The sequence below is a fragment of the Eurytemora carolleeae genome, unplaced genomic scaffold (assembly GCF_000591075.1).
Source record: "Eurytemora carolleeae unplaced genomic scaffold, Eaff_2.0 scaffold2481, whole genome shotgun sequence".
Lineage (NCBI taxonomy): Eukaryota > Metazoa > Arthropoda > Copepoda > Calanoida > Temoridae > Eurytemora > Eurytemora carolleeae.
Genome location: NW_019398453.1, coordinates 1 through 12729, shown reverse-complemented (window position 1 = coordinate 12729; position 12729 = coordinate 1). Strand labels below are relative to the sequence as shown.

At 31.5% G+C, this 12729-nt stretch overlaps 1 protein-coding gene and 1 long non-coding RNA gene across 3 annotated transcripts in view; both read left to right on the top strand.

The window, feature by feature from the left end:
- Nucleotides 1-3455, top strand: part of LOC111717388 (uncharacterized) — a 4542-nt gene extending 1087 nt beyond the window's left edge. The window contains exons 2-3 of the long non-coding RNA XR_002768771.1: nucleotides 2302-2389; nucleotides 3204-3455. This is a non-coding gene — a long non-coding RNA (uncharacterized LOC111717388). The remainder of the gene's footprint in view (nucleotides 1-2301; nucleotides 2390-3203) is intronic.
- Nucleotides 3456-5036: 1581 nt separating this feature from the next.
- LOC111717389 (uncharacterized) lies at nucleotides 5037-8548 on the top strand. 2 transcript variants are annotated; one of them, XM_023492887.1, is made up of 5 exons: nucleotides 5037-5159; nucleotides 6063-6139; nucleotides 6871-7150; nucleotides 7556-7663; nucleotides 8362-8548. In XM_023492887.1, exons 2-5 carry the CDS (start codon nucleotides 6098-6100, stop codon nucleotides 8418-8420), a joined length of 489 nt encoding a protein of 162 aa, XP_023348655.1. In that variant the 5' UTR covers nucleotides 5037-5159; nucleotides 6063-6097; the 3' UTR covers nucleotides 8421-8548. The 2 variants fall into 2 exon arrangements, with proteins under 2 accessions (XP_023348655.1, XP_023348656.1); XM_023492888.1 differs by lacking the exon at nucleotides 5037-5159 and having other exon boundaries at nucleotides 5971-6139.
- Nucleotides 8549-12729: the final 4181 nt, after the last annotated feature.

The window sequence follows — 12729 nt, the reverse complement described above, 5'->3', positions numbered from 1 at the left end:
ATTTTGAAATCTCACTACCGCCAATACCAGAGTTTGAAAATAAAAGTTGAAATTATATTTTCTCATTTTGGAATTTCAAATCTCACTACTGCAAAAACCTCTAGTTTGAAAGTACTTACATTTTCTGATTTCGAAAAAAAGGCATTTAATAATCTGAAAAGTGTAAAGAAAATGTACAAAAACTAGCTTTTAAAACCTTCAATACCATTTTCTTTTTAAAAAAACATAAAATTTTCGCTCAAAAAGAAGGCATTTTTTACAAACACGGGAGAGGGGGGGGGTATAAAGTATAAGGCAGGAAGAGGGGAGGGTAAATGAATGAATAAAGGAACAATACCAGACTTGTCACTGACTTTTAATCACACGGATTATAAACAGGTTTTGTTCCGGCAAGAAGTAATGAAGTATCTACACTGTTTATTTACATAGATTAAGCAGTGCAGCGAAACATCTATGTAAAATGTAAATTGTTCAAGTATCTGCGTCTGAATGTAAGGACTGTTTGACTGTTACTCAAAGAAATGGTTGTAACAAAAGAAATATGAGGCGTTGAAAGAGAAAATATAGAGCTTTCCAAAGACAGCCTAATTGCAAAAATTTAACAAAAATTGTTTTCTCTTTTTTTTAGGCTGCACCTTTTATAATAACAAAACTGAACCTTTTTTACCGCTTTGTTTAAAATTTTGATTGGGTTCAAACCTTAGATTTCCAGCCAAAGCTGAGTTCTCAAGCTAATATTATTATAATGCAGGCTTGGTTTTACTATCAAGGTATGAAAACGTATCGATATTTGATTTTAATTAGTTTAAAAGTGTTCACATTGGATATCGAGAAAGGCGTTCAAGAAGGGTTATTTATGTAAACCATTTTATAATGAGATGAATTTTCCCATATCCAAGACAAACACATTCCTGAACCTTGCTTTATAATACATTCCTGAACCTTCCTTTACAATACATTCCTGACCTTGCTTTACAATACATTCCTGAACCTTGCTTTACAATTCATTCCTGAACCTTGCTTTACAATACATTCCTGAATGAACCTTGCTTTACAATACATTTCTGAACCTTGCTTTACAATACATTCCTGAACCTTGCTTTACAATACATTTCTGAACCTTGCTTTACAATACATTCATACATTTCTGAACCTTACTTTACAATACATTTCTGACCTTGCTTTACAATACATTCCTGAACCTTACTTTACAATACATTTCTGACATAAGGAATTAATTTTTTGCCACAAAGTCAAATTTTCTAATCCTTATGCGTTTCCAACCTTATGGTACAAACTCTGAACATTTCAAACTTAAAATTATTTTATTTAACAGAATTCTCAGCTTGAAATATCTAAGGTCTACGACATTGGTTGCAAAGATACAGGGATTAGATAACCAGAGTTTGTGGCAAAGATTCAATTCTGCTTTAGAAATATAAAACTATGGTTTTGATTGTTTTCCGATCTATAATAATGAATTCATTGTTATTAGTTATTGTTATTATTAATATCCATATATCAAATTTCCATTATTTATAATAAATAGTAGAATTATTTTAGTATTTAAATTCTCCTGGTACAAGGCATGTAAATTGTAATTCTATGTAATATCTTTAGTTCAGGAAAAGTATTTGATAATTTATTTATGTACAGGGTGTAGCACGAAATATGACAGTTAGTGAATAGTTTTGAATGTCGTCTTCCATGATACTGTTTTATATATTAAAGACTTGTTGTGGTTTATTTTGTTTTAAAAATCTTTTTCTCAAATATATTTTACTTTGAAATCAATTTTACCGCAAGATGACTCCCATACAATATGGTTTATTATTCTCTTTGGTATCAAACAACTTTAGAAATTATGGAAGATTACATTTTAAAACATTCACTAACTGCCATGTTTCGTGGGACACCCTGTATGTAAATTAGAATAAAATGATGCCCATCTCTAGGTATACGAGACGAGCCGGTACAAATAAATGCATATACAGAACGATTTTACTGGATTGGCTGAACGCAACTTAAAGGGACTGTAAGCGTAATTTCAAGTGACCATCCCCATGCAAAGGGGGCAAGTATGAATTATATATTAATGTTTACAATTTTGAAAACTGATTATTTTCAAGGGTACCGTTGTAAATCGGTCATTGTCCTCTTTGAATGGAGGGTTACTTGAAGTTACTCTTATAGTGTCCCTTTAGCGCCTGCCCTGATTCAGATCAAGCAACGATTATCCAATTTTGCAGGATAAAATAAACAAATCTCATAATTATAACAATTTTTATTTTCTAATTGCAGAATGGCGATGAATCAGTTGATAGTTCCTCTGTTTCTATGTTATCTTGTCCAAATTTCTGGGAAGAAATACTTAATACAAACTAAAGAGGTGAAGGAAACCCCGTAAATCTTGAAAAGAAATTACATCTAGTGTTCTATCTGTCATTGTTAATTAATCTATGAGTAAAATCATTTATTTCAAATATGCTCTAAATGTTACATTGAATTTGAACTGTATTAAAGGAACTGTGGGCGTGATTTTATTCGTAGAGAGGTATGCATGTTCAATTCACAACAATACCCTTTAAACCTCTGTCATCCTTGTTTATTGTTGATACATTTTTTGAAAAGTGTTTTTACTTGAAAACATTTTTCTATTTTCCAGTAATCGCAGAAAATGGATATTTTCATTCGAATTTTTAACTTTCCAGGATTCATAAGATTTCTAGATCGTGAAATAAGTATAAATACCATTTGCATAGAGTTCACACTTTAAGTGCATTCACAATCTATAATATAATGATTCTCTTCGCTCATATATATATTTATATGTATGTTAGCTTTAGCTGGTCAAAAGACTGAACCGAATGGGCTGAATTATTTTAGGGAACCCTGGAGTATCCCAGGGGTAACTGCAAAGGCTAAACAAAGTTCAAACTTTTTTTTTCAAAATTCGAAATTTTTTTTATTTCTAATTCGATTTAAAAAAACACCCACGGGCAACGCCGGGCACTTCAGCTACTATTTTATATTTTCAGAGAGAAAACGTCGGATTACCTTATCGTCAATTATTACACAAAGGTTTGAAGGTACCATTGTGTATCAGACACACCACAATATAAATAGAAGGTCCTTGAAGATTATGTCTGTTATCCCTTAAACATAATTTAAAAATCATTTAAGTATTTCATGTTGTATTTTAGATTTCTCGACCAGAGAGGAAGCCTGTTAATATAACCATGAATGGAATTGTTATTGGATTGGATTATACCTGTGTCTTTGAGAATTGTGGTTATGCATATAATGATGGTTATGGACCATATGCATATGATTATTATGAGGGTTATGCATATGGACCAGAAGAATATTATCCATATGGACCAGAATATTATGGGCCTGAATATCATCATGATGATTATCATTTTAACCCATGAAATAGATTCTTTTGGTTGTAACCAGAGAGATATGAAAATACAGAGATCTAGAGATGTGAATCGATTTTGTGGACAAAAAACATTTTTGAGAACAAAAAAATATTGTCTAAGCCAATAATGGGAATAAAAGATACGCTTTAAAAAGAACCTGTTTTGACAAGTCCTAGCAAAGCTCTGCATAAAACATTTCTCCGTTTTCCTTGACATTCATTTTTAAACCTCTGCCGCCCCCCCCCATTTAAGAACACTGTCATGAAGAATCAACGGTACGATTGACCTGTCACGAAAACTATCGGAACATTTTCTGTCATATTTTTATCTCTCATTCAAAATCCGCCAAACATAGTGTAACGATCTAGGTCTTCTAGGTCATCTAGGTCATCTAGGTCCCGATTAAACTCTCTATAAGTGACTCAAACTCTAATGATCAGTCTGCAAGACTCTATCTCTCTAGCCAAAACCCTGGCTCTGTACGTCCGTTTGAAACGACTATTGATACTATACTAATTTATTAATACAGGTAAATATAAGTTGACCGGGCTAGCCGGTCAGGGTCAAACACAACATAGTTAATAGATAAACGAAGCATAGATGATAAAGATAGTATACTAATATAGCCCCAAAATTTATTACAATAGCGTTTAAAGACCTTACATACTAAATAACTTAAAACAATAGTTTAAAAACAATACCTAAAAACAATACCTTAAAAACAATAGTTTAAAAACAATACCTTAAAAAACAATAGCTTAAAAACAATACCTTAAAAACAATAGTTTAAAAACAATACCTTAAAAACAATAACTTAAAAACAATAACTTAAAAACAATAACTTAAAAACAATAGTTTAAATACAATAGCTTAAAAACAATAGTTTAAAAACAATAGTTTTAAAACAATAGTTTAAAAACAATACCTTAAAAACAATAACTTAAAAACAATAGTTTAAAAACAATACCTTAAAAACAATACCTTAAAAACAATACCTTAAAAACAATACCTAAAAAGCAATAGTTTAAAAACAATACCTAAAAACAATTGTTTAAAAACAATAGCTTAAAAACAATAGCTTAAAAAAGTACAGCAATTAAGGTCCAGTTGGCCGTTCGGCCAGCTTTAGCGAACACATACACCAAAATAAATAATTATGTATATGCTATATATATATATATGGACAAGGAGCTTTATTATATAGAAGAAATATGGATGAGTAGAGGTATAAATGGGTATATAGATAACAGCATAATGCATGGATGAGTAGAGGTATAAATGGGTATATAGATAACAGTATAATGCATAGATGAATAGAGGTATAAAGCATTCTAATATGTTGGTGAAAGGATGAATCGAAGTGGAAAGCTAAAACATTTTTGGATGATTGATTTTGGTTGGTTTTAGAAATTAGATAATTACTTTAATCTATAATAAATAACTAACAGGGGTTATTATTATTTTTTTTATTATTGTTATTATTATTATTATTATCATTATAAATGTTATGATATATCCCTGCGAAGGTGAAATGATTTGGTTATGTAGTGTGACTGTGTGACACAGACAGTGTTATGCATGAAATTGAAGTTAATGTTTGATATTTGGAACTTTATAAAGGATTATTAGTATTTTTTATATAGAAGAGGTTTTGATTAAAGGTCAAGGTGTTTGGTTTTTGTTCATCTCTCCTTTCTATTCGTATCCTTCACGTTAAACTAAAGGAAATTACAGGTAAGAATGAAATATTTTTATATAATTTGTTGAGCTATTGAGAAGAACAAAACATTCTGAATTACTAATATGTGCGTACTGGAGGAGCTACGAGATCACAATGTTCTTCTTCTGTCTGGTTTAGAATCCATTTCTTTATTTTAATATTATGTCTTCAATCTTCAATAAGAGGAGTTATGATTGAAAACATAAGATTTAAATCTTACGTGAAATTTACTTTAGTTTGGGTAGGTGCAATTTACTTTAGTCTGACGTGCAATTTACTTTAGTTTGATGTGCAATTTACTTTAGTTTGACGTGTAAGTTACTTTAGTTTGACGTGCAATTTACTTTAGTTTGACGTGCAATTTACTTTAGTTTGATGTGCAATTCACTTTAGTTTGACGTACAATTTACTTTAGTCTGACGTGCAATTTACTTTAGTCTGACGTGCAATTTACTTTAGTTTGATGTGCAATTCACTTTAGTTTGACGTGCAATTTACTTTAGTTTGTCGTGTTTTAGTTTGACGTGCATCATATCTTGTCTTAAGCAAGGTACTAATGCAAGGAAAGTTATTTCAGAGGTGTACGCATTTTTTGTACTGCAGTGTACTGTCTTTGGGCGGAAAAGTAAACACAAGATGGATGTCACAGCCTGACATGGAATCCATTTTCTCAAAATAATCTATGAAATATTCTGGTCATAGGAAACTATTATTTGAATTTTCAAAATTATCAAAATTAAATGCTTTAATCCTCCTCGGATACTAGACGAACACTGATGCATCTATTCTTGTTTACAAATTCCGCCCAGAGAGAACTGGCTTCAATATGTACGCAGAGTATACTCGACCGCAATTAACTTTCCTTGCATTAGTACCTTGGTCTTAAGCATTACTTTATTTCATCTTAAATATTTTAGAAATATAATTAAAATATGAATCTTTGGTCTCGAACATGTTGAAATCAGCAGTATCACATCAGCTCCATCAGATCGTGGTAACAAAATATTTAAGATTTTAGTGATTTCGTCTTACACTTGTTTCCCTGTTTATAAGATAAAAAATACGTCAGATGTAAACAAATCTCCCATCAATCTTCGCGCCTCTGTAAACTCTGAGCTGGGAACTTTTGAATGGGATATCCTTAATCCTGATCGGTTAATTAATCTGGAGATTATTAACAAGAGGAGAACAAGCATTATTTAATCTTGAGATTAAGAAAAAGAGGAGATCAAGCATTGATCTCAATATCCACCATTCTAAAGTTTTCAGCTCTTGTTAATTTAAAGTAACGGGCCGAATTTAAATCAGCTTGAGCGATATGAACACATCCTTGTTTTTAAGGACACAATTCAGTTTTTAAGGACACAATTCCGTTTTTAAGGACACAATTCCGTTTTTAAGGACACAATTCAGTTTTTAAGGACACAATTCCGTTTTTAAGGACACAATTCAGTTTTTAAGGACACAATTCAGTTTTCTGTTAAGCACTGATTTCAGGATTCATCCTAAGTGGATGATGAGATAAATATGTAGATAAATAGATGTTACCGCCGCCGCCATTTCTATTAATTCTGATTCCTATCGTCACCATAAAATAAAAATAAGTTTGTCTTCTCACCTCAAAATAAAGCATATATCTATCAATTTAGCCAAAATTTGAGAAGTTAAAAGCCTGAATCATCAGAAAATTTATTTTTAAATGAACTAGTTTAATTGTTTGTTCAGGCAACCGTTTTTCTGGTGTCCTATTCCTACTGCATCCCTGTTCTTGTAAACGAGACGAGCCAAGACTACCTAACCATACCAGAAACCGGTTCTTTGCCCTCTCTCAGCTTAGACAAAGAAACCAAACCAGAAACCGGTTCTTTAACTCCCCTCAGCCTAGACAACCAAACCAAACCAGAAACCGGTTCTTTGCCTTCCTTCAGTCTAGGCCCTAGTTCTACTTTGTACAGCACAGCAATAATAGAAACTAGTTTGGAACCTCCTAGAATGTACAGTCCAGGTATATTTGTAATCTAAATTTTATGTACAGTATTGATTCAGCAACATTAAAGATACAATAGTACAATTAACATGATACACAGCAATTGTATACGTATAATGTAAAAAGTATTTAGTTTGTAAAAACATCAAATTCACTTGAAGATTTTTAATGTCGTCCTTACATTCTACAGTTTTCTGGTTTGTACGATTTTAAAAGTTTTTGTATCTTTTTAAAACCAAAGTTTGCATAGTTTCTAATAAATCCGACAATTTTTAAAAGATAATGAGGGTTCAAAAATTCTGAAGCCTTTCTTTGTTAGACTTTTTATCATTATTTTCTATCCAAAATAAAAAACTTCAATTTCCTTCTTAATTCACGTGATTTTTGCACCTCCATTCAATTTTTCTATGAACATTTTCTTAGTAAATGAAAGCGATATGGACATAAATCGACCACTGGATGATACAAATACTAGTGGAGAGCATCCACTAAACAACAATGATAACAGCGATACAACACAAAATCTTAATGGTAACAAAACTTCTAGTTTAATGTTTAAGAATTTTAACGAATATTTTTGCACTTTGCGATCTTATATTGAAAAAAAGGTAAACAAATCTTAAATATTTGATAATTTAAAAATGACGAACATTTTGATCGATATTAATAAAATAATTTTAGGGATGTTAAGATTTGTGAGATAACAGATGACCCTAAAATTATGTTCTTGATTTCTAACAAAAAAGTCGTAATTTCAAAATGTTTTCTGTAGTTCAATCTCAGTATATATATATATATATATATATATATTCTAGGAGTTTAATATTACAAACAAAATGTTAGGATTTTTTCTAACAACGAACCAAAAAAAATTAAGTTAAATTTATTCTTAATGCTAAGATAGCACTGCCGTTCCGATTCACAATGGTACCCTTGAAACCTTAATCCGATAGAGTAAAATTTAATAGATAACGTCTCTTTCTTTACTATATAAAGTGTTTATTTCTGAGAACTTTCCCATTGTTTCTTAAAAGCTTGAAATGCACAAATCACTTTTGCAGAGAAACCACAAATAAAAATAAACAGTTTTATAGAAACGAAAACATTGATGTCTAATTCAAACTTGATCAGATAAAGCTTTTAAGGGTTCCGTTGTGAATCGGACATTGCCATCCTTGCTTTGAGAATCTCTTGAAATTACGCGTACAGTCCCTTTATTTAATTTTCAGGATTCTCTACTCAGTCCTGGAGGATAGAAGTGTTCCTCCAGAAGCCTCCAACATTGTGAACAAAAATCTCATTTTTTAAAGAATTTGTTGATTTTTTTAAATTTTCGATTATAATTAAATGGGAGAATTCGAATGAGTTCTAAAAGATGTGGTTTTAAGTTGTTTGAATATATTATATTTTATTAGATGTTCTGCAAAACAATTTTCTACTCAATATGTGCTATGATGAACAGGTTCAGGGGCCGCAAATATGTGCTATTATGGACAGGTTCAGGGGCCGCAAATATGTGCTATTATGGACAGGTTCAGGGGCCGCAAATATGTGCTATTATGGACAGGTTCAGGGGCCGCAAATATGTTGCTATGATGAACAGGTTCAAGGGCCGCAAATATTTTGCTATGATGAACAGGTTCAGGGGCCGCAAATATGTGCTATGATGAACAGGTTCAGGGGCCGCAAATATGTGCTATGATGAACAGGTTCAGGGGCCGCAAATATGTGCTATGATGAACAGGTTCAGGAGCCGCAAATATGTGCTATTATGAACAGGTTCAGGGGCCACAAATATGGGCTATGATGAACAGGTTCAGGGGCCGCAAATATGTTCTATGATGAACAGGTTCAGGGGCCGCAAATATGTGCTATTATGGACAGGTTCAGGGGCCGCAAATATGTGCTGTTATGGATAGGTTCAGGGGCCGCAAATATGTGCTGTTATGGACAGGTTCAGGGGCCGCAAATATAAGTTATTATGTACAGGTTCAGGGGCCGCAAAGCCCCACAAATTTTTCAAATTTCCTGGTTCCACTTGCACCATATCAGAACAATGTTATGAAAACATGACGGGGCAGAAGGTTTAGAATTAAATGTAAAGCATTTTTCCAAATAAAATATATATCTGTAAATTACTCCATTACAGTGCAGGTTTAAAGAAATTAGATTTCTGGGGATACTACCCTGTATATATATTATATATATTATACGGTAGGGACAGAAGAAATGAAAAATAGTCTAAACCACAGAGGGAGACTTTAATACACGCCGCAAAATTTTCTAAAATGCTAATCCACGCCACAGAACAAATATTTGCATCAATTCACATTATATACTTAAAACTGAAAATTAGCTAAATACATGGTTTTAATCTATTTGCTTTCTGGGGAAAAAATATATTTTGGAATTAACAATTTTTTCAGTTGATGCAATACAGCCTCCGTTTTTTTTACCTATTTTAGTTTATTGACATAAAATTTATATTCTTAAATCAATACTCTTGTCTTCAACAATTATTTTTATTAGAAACCCTATAATTCAGTTACATTAACTTATCTACTATTTGGTTCTCATTGAATGTGAAAAGCCAAGAAAAGTTATTACAAAAATCTATCTCAAGTTTTGAAAATTTGTACAGCATGTTTGTGAATAAATTATGATTATTACCGCAGTGTGTTTGTGAAGAAATTATGATTAATACCGCAGTGTGTTTGTGAAGAAATTATGATTATTACCGCAGTGTGTTTGTGAAGAAATTATGATTAATACAACAGCGTGTTTGTGTAGAAATTATGATTATTACCGCAGTGTGTTTGTGAAGAAATTATGATTAATACCGCAGCGTGCTTGTGAAGAAATTATGATTAATACCGCAGCATGTAATTTCTTTCCATTTATTCATTCATGATGGTTAAAGCAATATACTGCAAAGGAACAGGTTGCACAGACTAATAATGTTAAAGTAAAACAAATTAACTTCTATCAAAGTAAATTAACCAACGGTGGGCTATAAGAGAATTCATTTACTGTTCACAAATTTATTCTGGAATACACTATGAACTCGGTTTCGGTGGCTAAAAACTGGCTTAGTGGTCTGATAATTAGATTCCATTTAATTAAGCCTTTGCCAAAACAATAATTTGCAGTTTCGACATGAATTTTAAATATTTAATAATAATGAATTAATTTAGCTGAGTACACAATTCTCTTATGGCCTTACCTTACCTTGATATTAACCAAGGAACTAATGCAAGGAAAGTTAATTGCGGTCGCGTATACTCTGCATACATATTGAAACCAATAATTTTTGAAAATTCACATAATAATTTCCTATGACCAGAATATTTCATAGATTATTTATTATTAGATGGATTCCATGTTCAGGCTGTGACATCTGTCTGGTGTTTACTTTTCCGCCCAAAGACAGTAAACTGCAGTACAAAAAATGCGTACACCTCTGAACTAACTTTCCTTGCATTAATACCTTGATCTTAACCAACTATGCACTCAAAACTCCGCTTCATTTTTATTTGTACTATGACTTGTACTTGTACAAATGATCTAAAGTGCACTGTGGTCTTGCCAGCCTACATTTGTCGCATAAAACGAGATAGGTCGACTCCACACAGGGAAGTCCAGACTAGACAGTACGACTGAATGCATGTACAGTACATGTTGTACCGTCTCGGACGGATCATGCTATACTTTTAGAGTGAATAGTATCTAATAGTTAATTGTAGATAGCTTTAATTTTTTTCAAAATTATTTTTAAATTGTCTATTTTCAAAATATAACTTATTTTAAACATTTGACGGTTTGATACATTTTCCCTACGTCGTCCCCAGGAATCCCCGTGATTTATTGAAGAGTTGGAATCTAAGAACCGGTTTGTCTGAGAGATAAAGTCGTCTTTATGTAAACCTTATAATTTGTGAAATCATGTTTTAACACTAAAATCGTGTATTTGTTTGCTATTCTAAAATCAAAAGTTTTTATATTTTATAATATAATGGCTGCCACATGATGGCATTAAAATATGACAATTTTATATTTTATTGGGTTGTTGCTACTGAAAAAATGTTTAAATAGTGTTTATGCAAGATATCTGCAATCATACTTTTCCACTGGAATTCTAAACGATAATGGCTTTTTCTCCGGTCATTATAGCTTTGAAAAATAAGACTAATACCCAAGAACAGCTAATAGACTTATTAGTTTACCATGAAATTATCCAAATAAGTGAACGGTCCCTTTAAAAGTTGACGCCATCCTAAAAATCTATCATTTTCAAAGCTATCCGGATATAAGTGTGATATATATACCGGCTCGGAATTTGTCCCAGCTAAATGAAATTGTATTACGGAACAATATACCTTCCTTCAACGAGTGCTATGCAAAAAATGTGCAAAACTAGGGGGGGGGGATTTAATTAATAAGGTATTTTTTTTTCTTCAATTTATAGAAATCGAACCTGCAAAAATATAACAGTGTTTTACAAATTACTCCATTTAAACGTACTTAAGCTAGAAACAAGCTCAATGCAATTTAAAAGACCAAGGCGTTGCGACTTGCGACACTTTAAAATTTGAGGACTAACTTTCAGAGTTGTCTAAATGTCTCAGTGCAAAATTGCAACCTTCGGATCACTGTGCAGTGTACACATATGATAAAATTGATCAAGTCTATAGATTTTGATTTTATAAATTTGATTTTATAAATTTCGATTTTATAAATTTCGATTTTATAAATTTCGATTTTATAAATTTCGATTTTATAAATTTCGATTTTATAAATTTCGATTGACCAATCAAAACTTCTTACGATATATACAGCTTGGCAACTTTACTGCCTTAGAAAGGCTGTTCAATCCTTTACCAAAGAAACACGATTGTTAAGAATTTGTCAAATTTGTGAGAAATTTCAGTGGTTTTTCTGCTTTAACGATTTAAAAGCAGTTGTCTTGCTGCTACAGTTTTTAAATTTCCACGTATAAAAGAATATTCATCATTGTTTCTTATAGATTTTAAAAAAGATATATAATTTCAGAACTTTTCCACTTGACATTTTAAAAAATTAACACCGAAAAAATAGAAAAATGTCAAAAATTTACTTTTTTGAAAAATAGGATTTTTAATCAAGAGTTAGTCGCGTATTTGCAGAAATTTTTCCAGCGCAGATAAAACATATTTAGTTTTTTTAGTTAAACAACACGATATTAATGACCAAACACAAGTGTAACCTATTATTTATAAATAAAGATTATAGTAACCAAAATTTTATAAAGCTTGGTTTCATGCACACTGTGACCTTGCCAGGCTGTATTTGTTGCATAAAATGTTCTGGGTCGACTCTACACTGGGTATAGTCCACCCTAGTATGATTAGTAGTAATACTGTCCATTTGATATCGCCGCTAAATTTCTTTATTTTTCTCCTATTGGTGGATTTTTTTAAAGATAGATAGATAGAATGATGATCGATAGATAGCACTGAAGACACATTGAAACCTAATTAGATAATCATTTTTAAAAAAATTAGTATGTTCCTCTATTATCATCGTTGTTTTATAATTTAATGTTAATTATTTTTTTATTT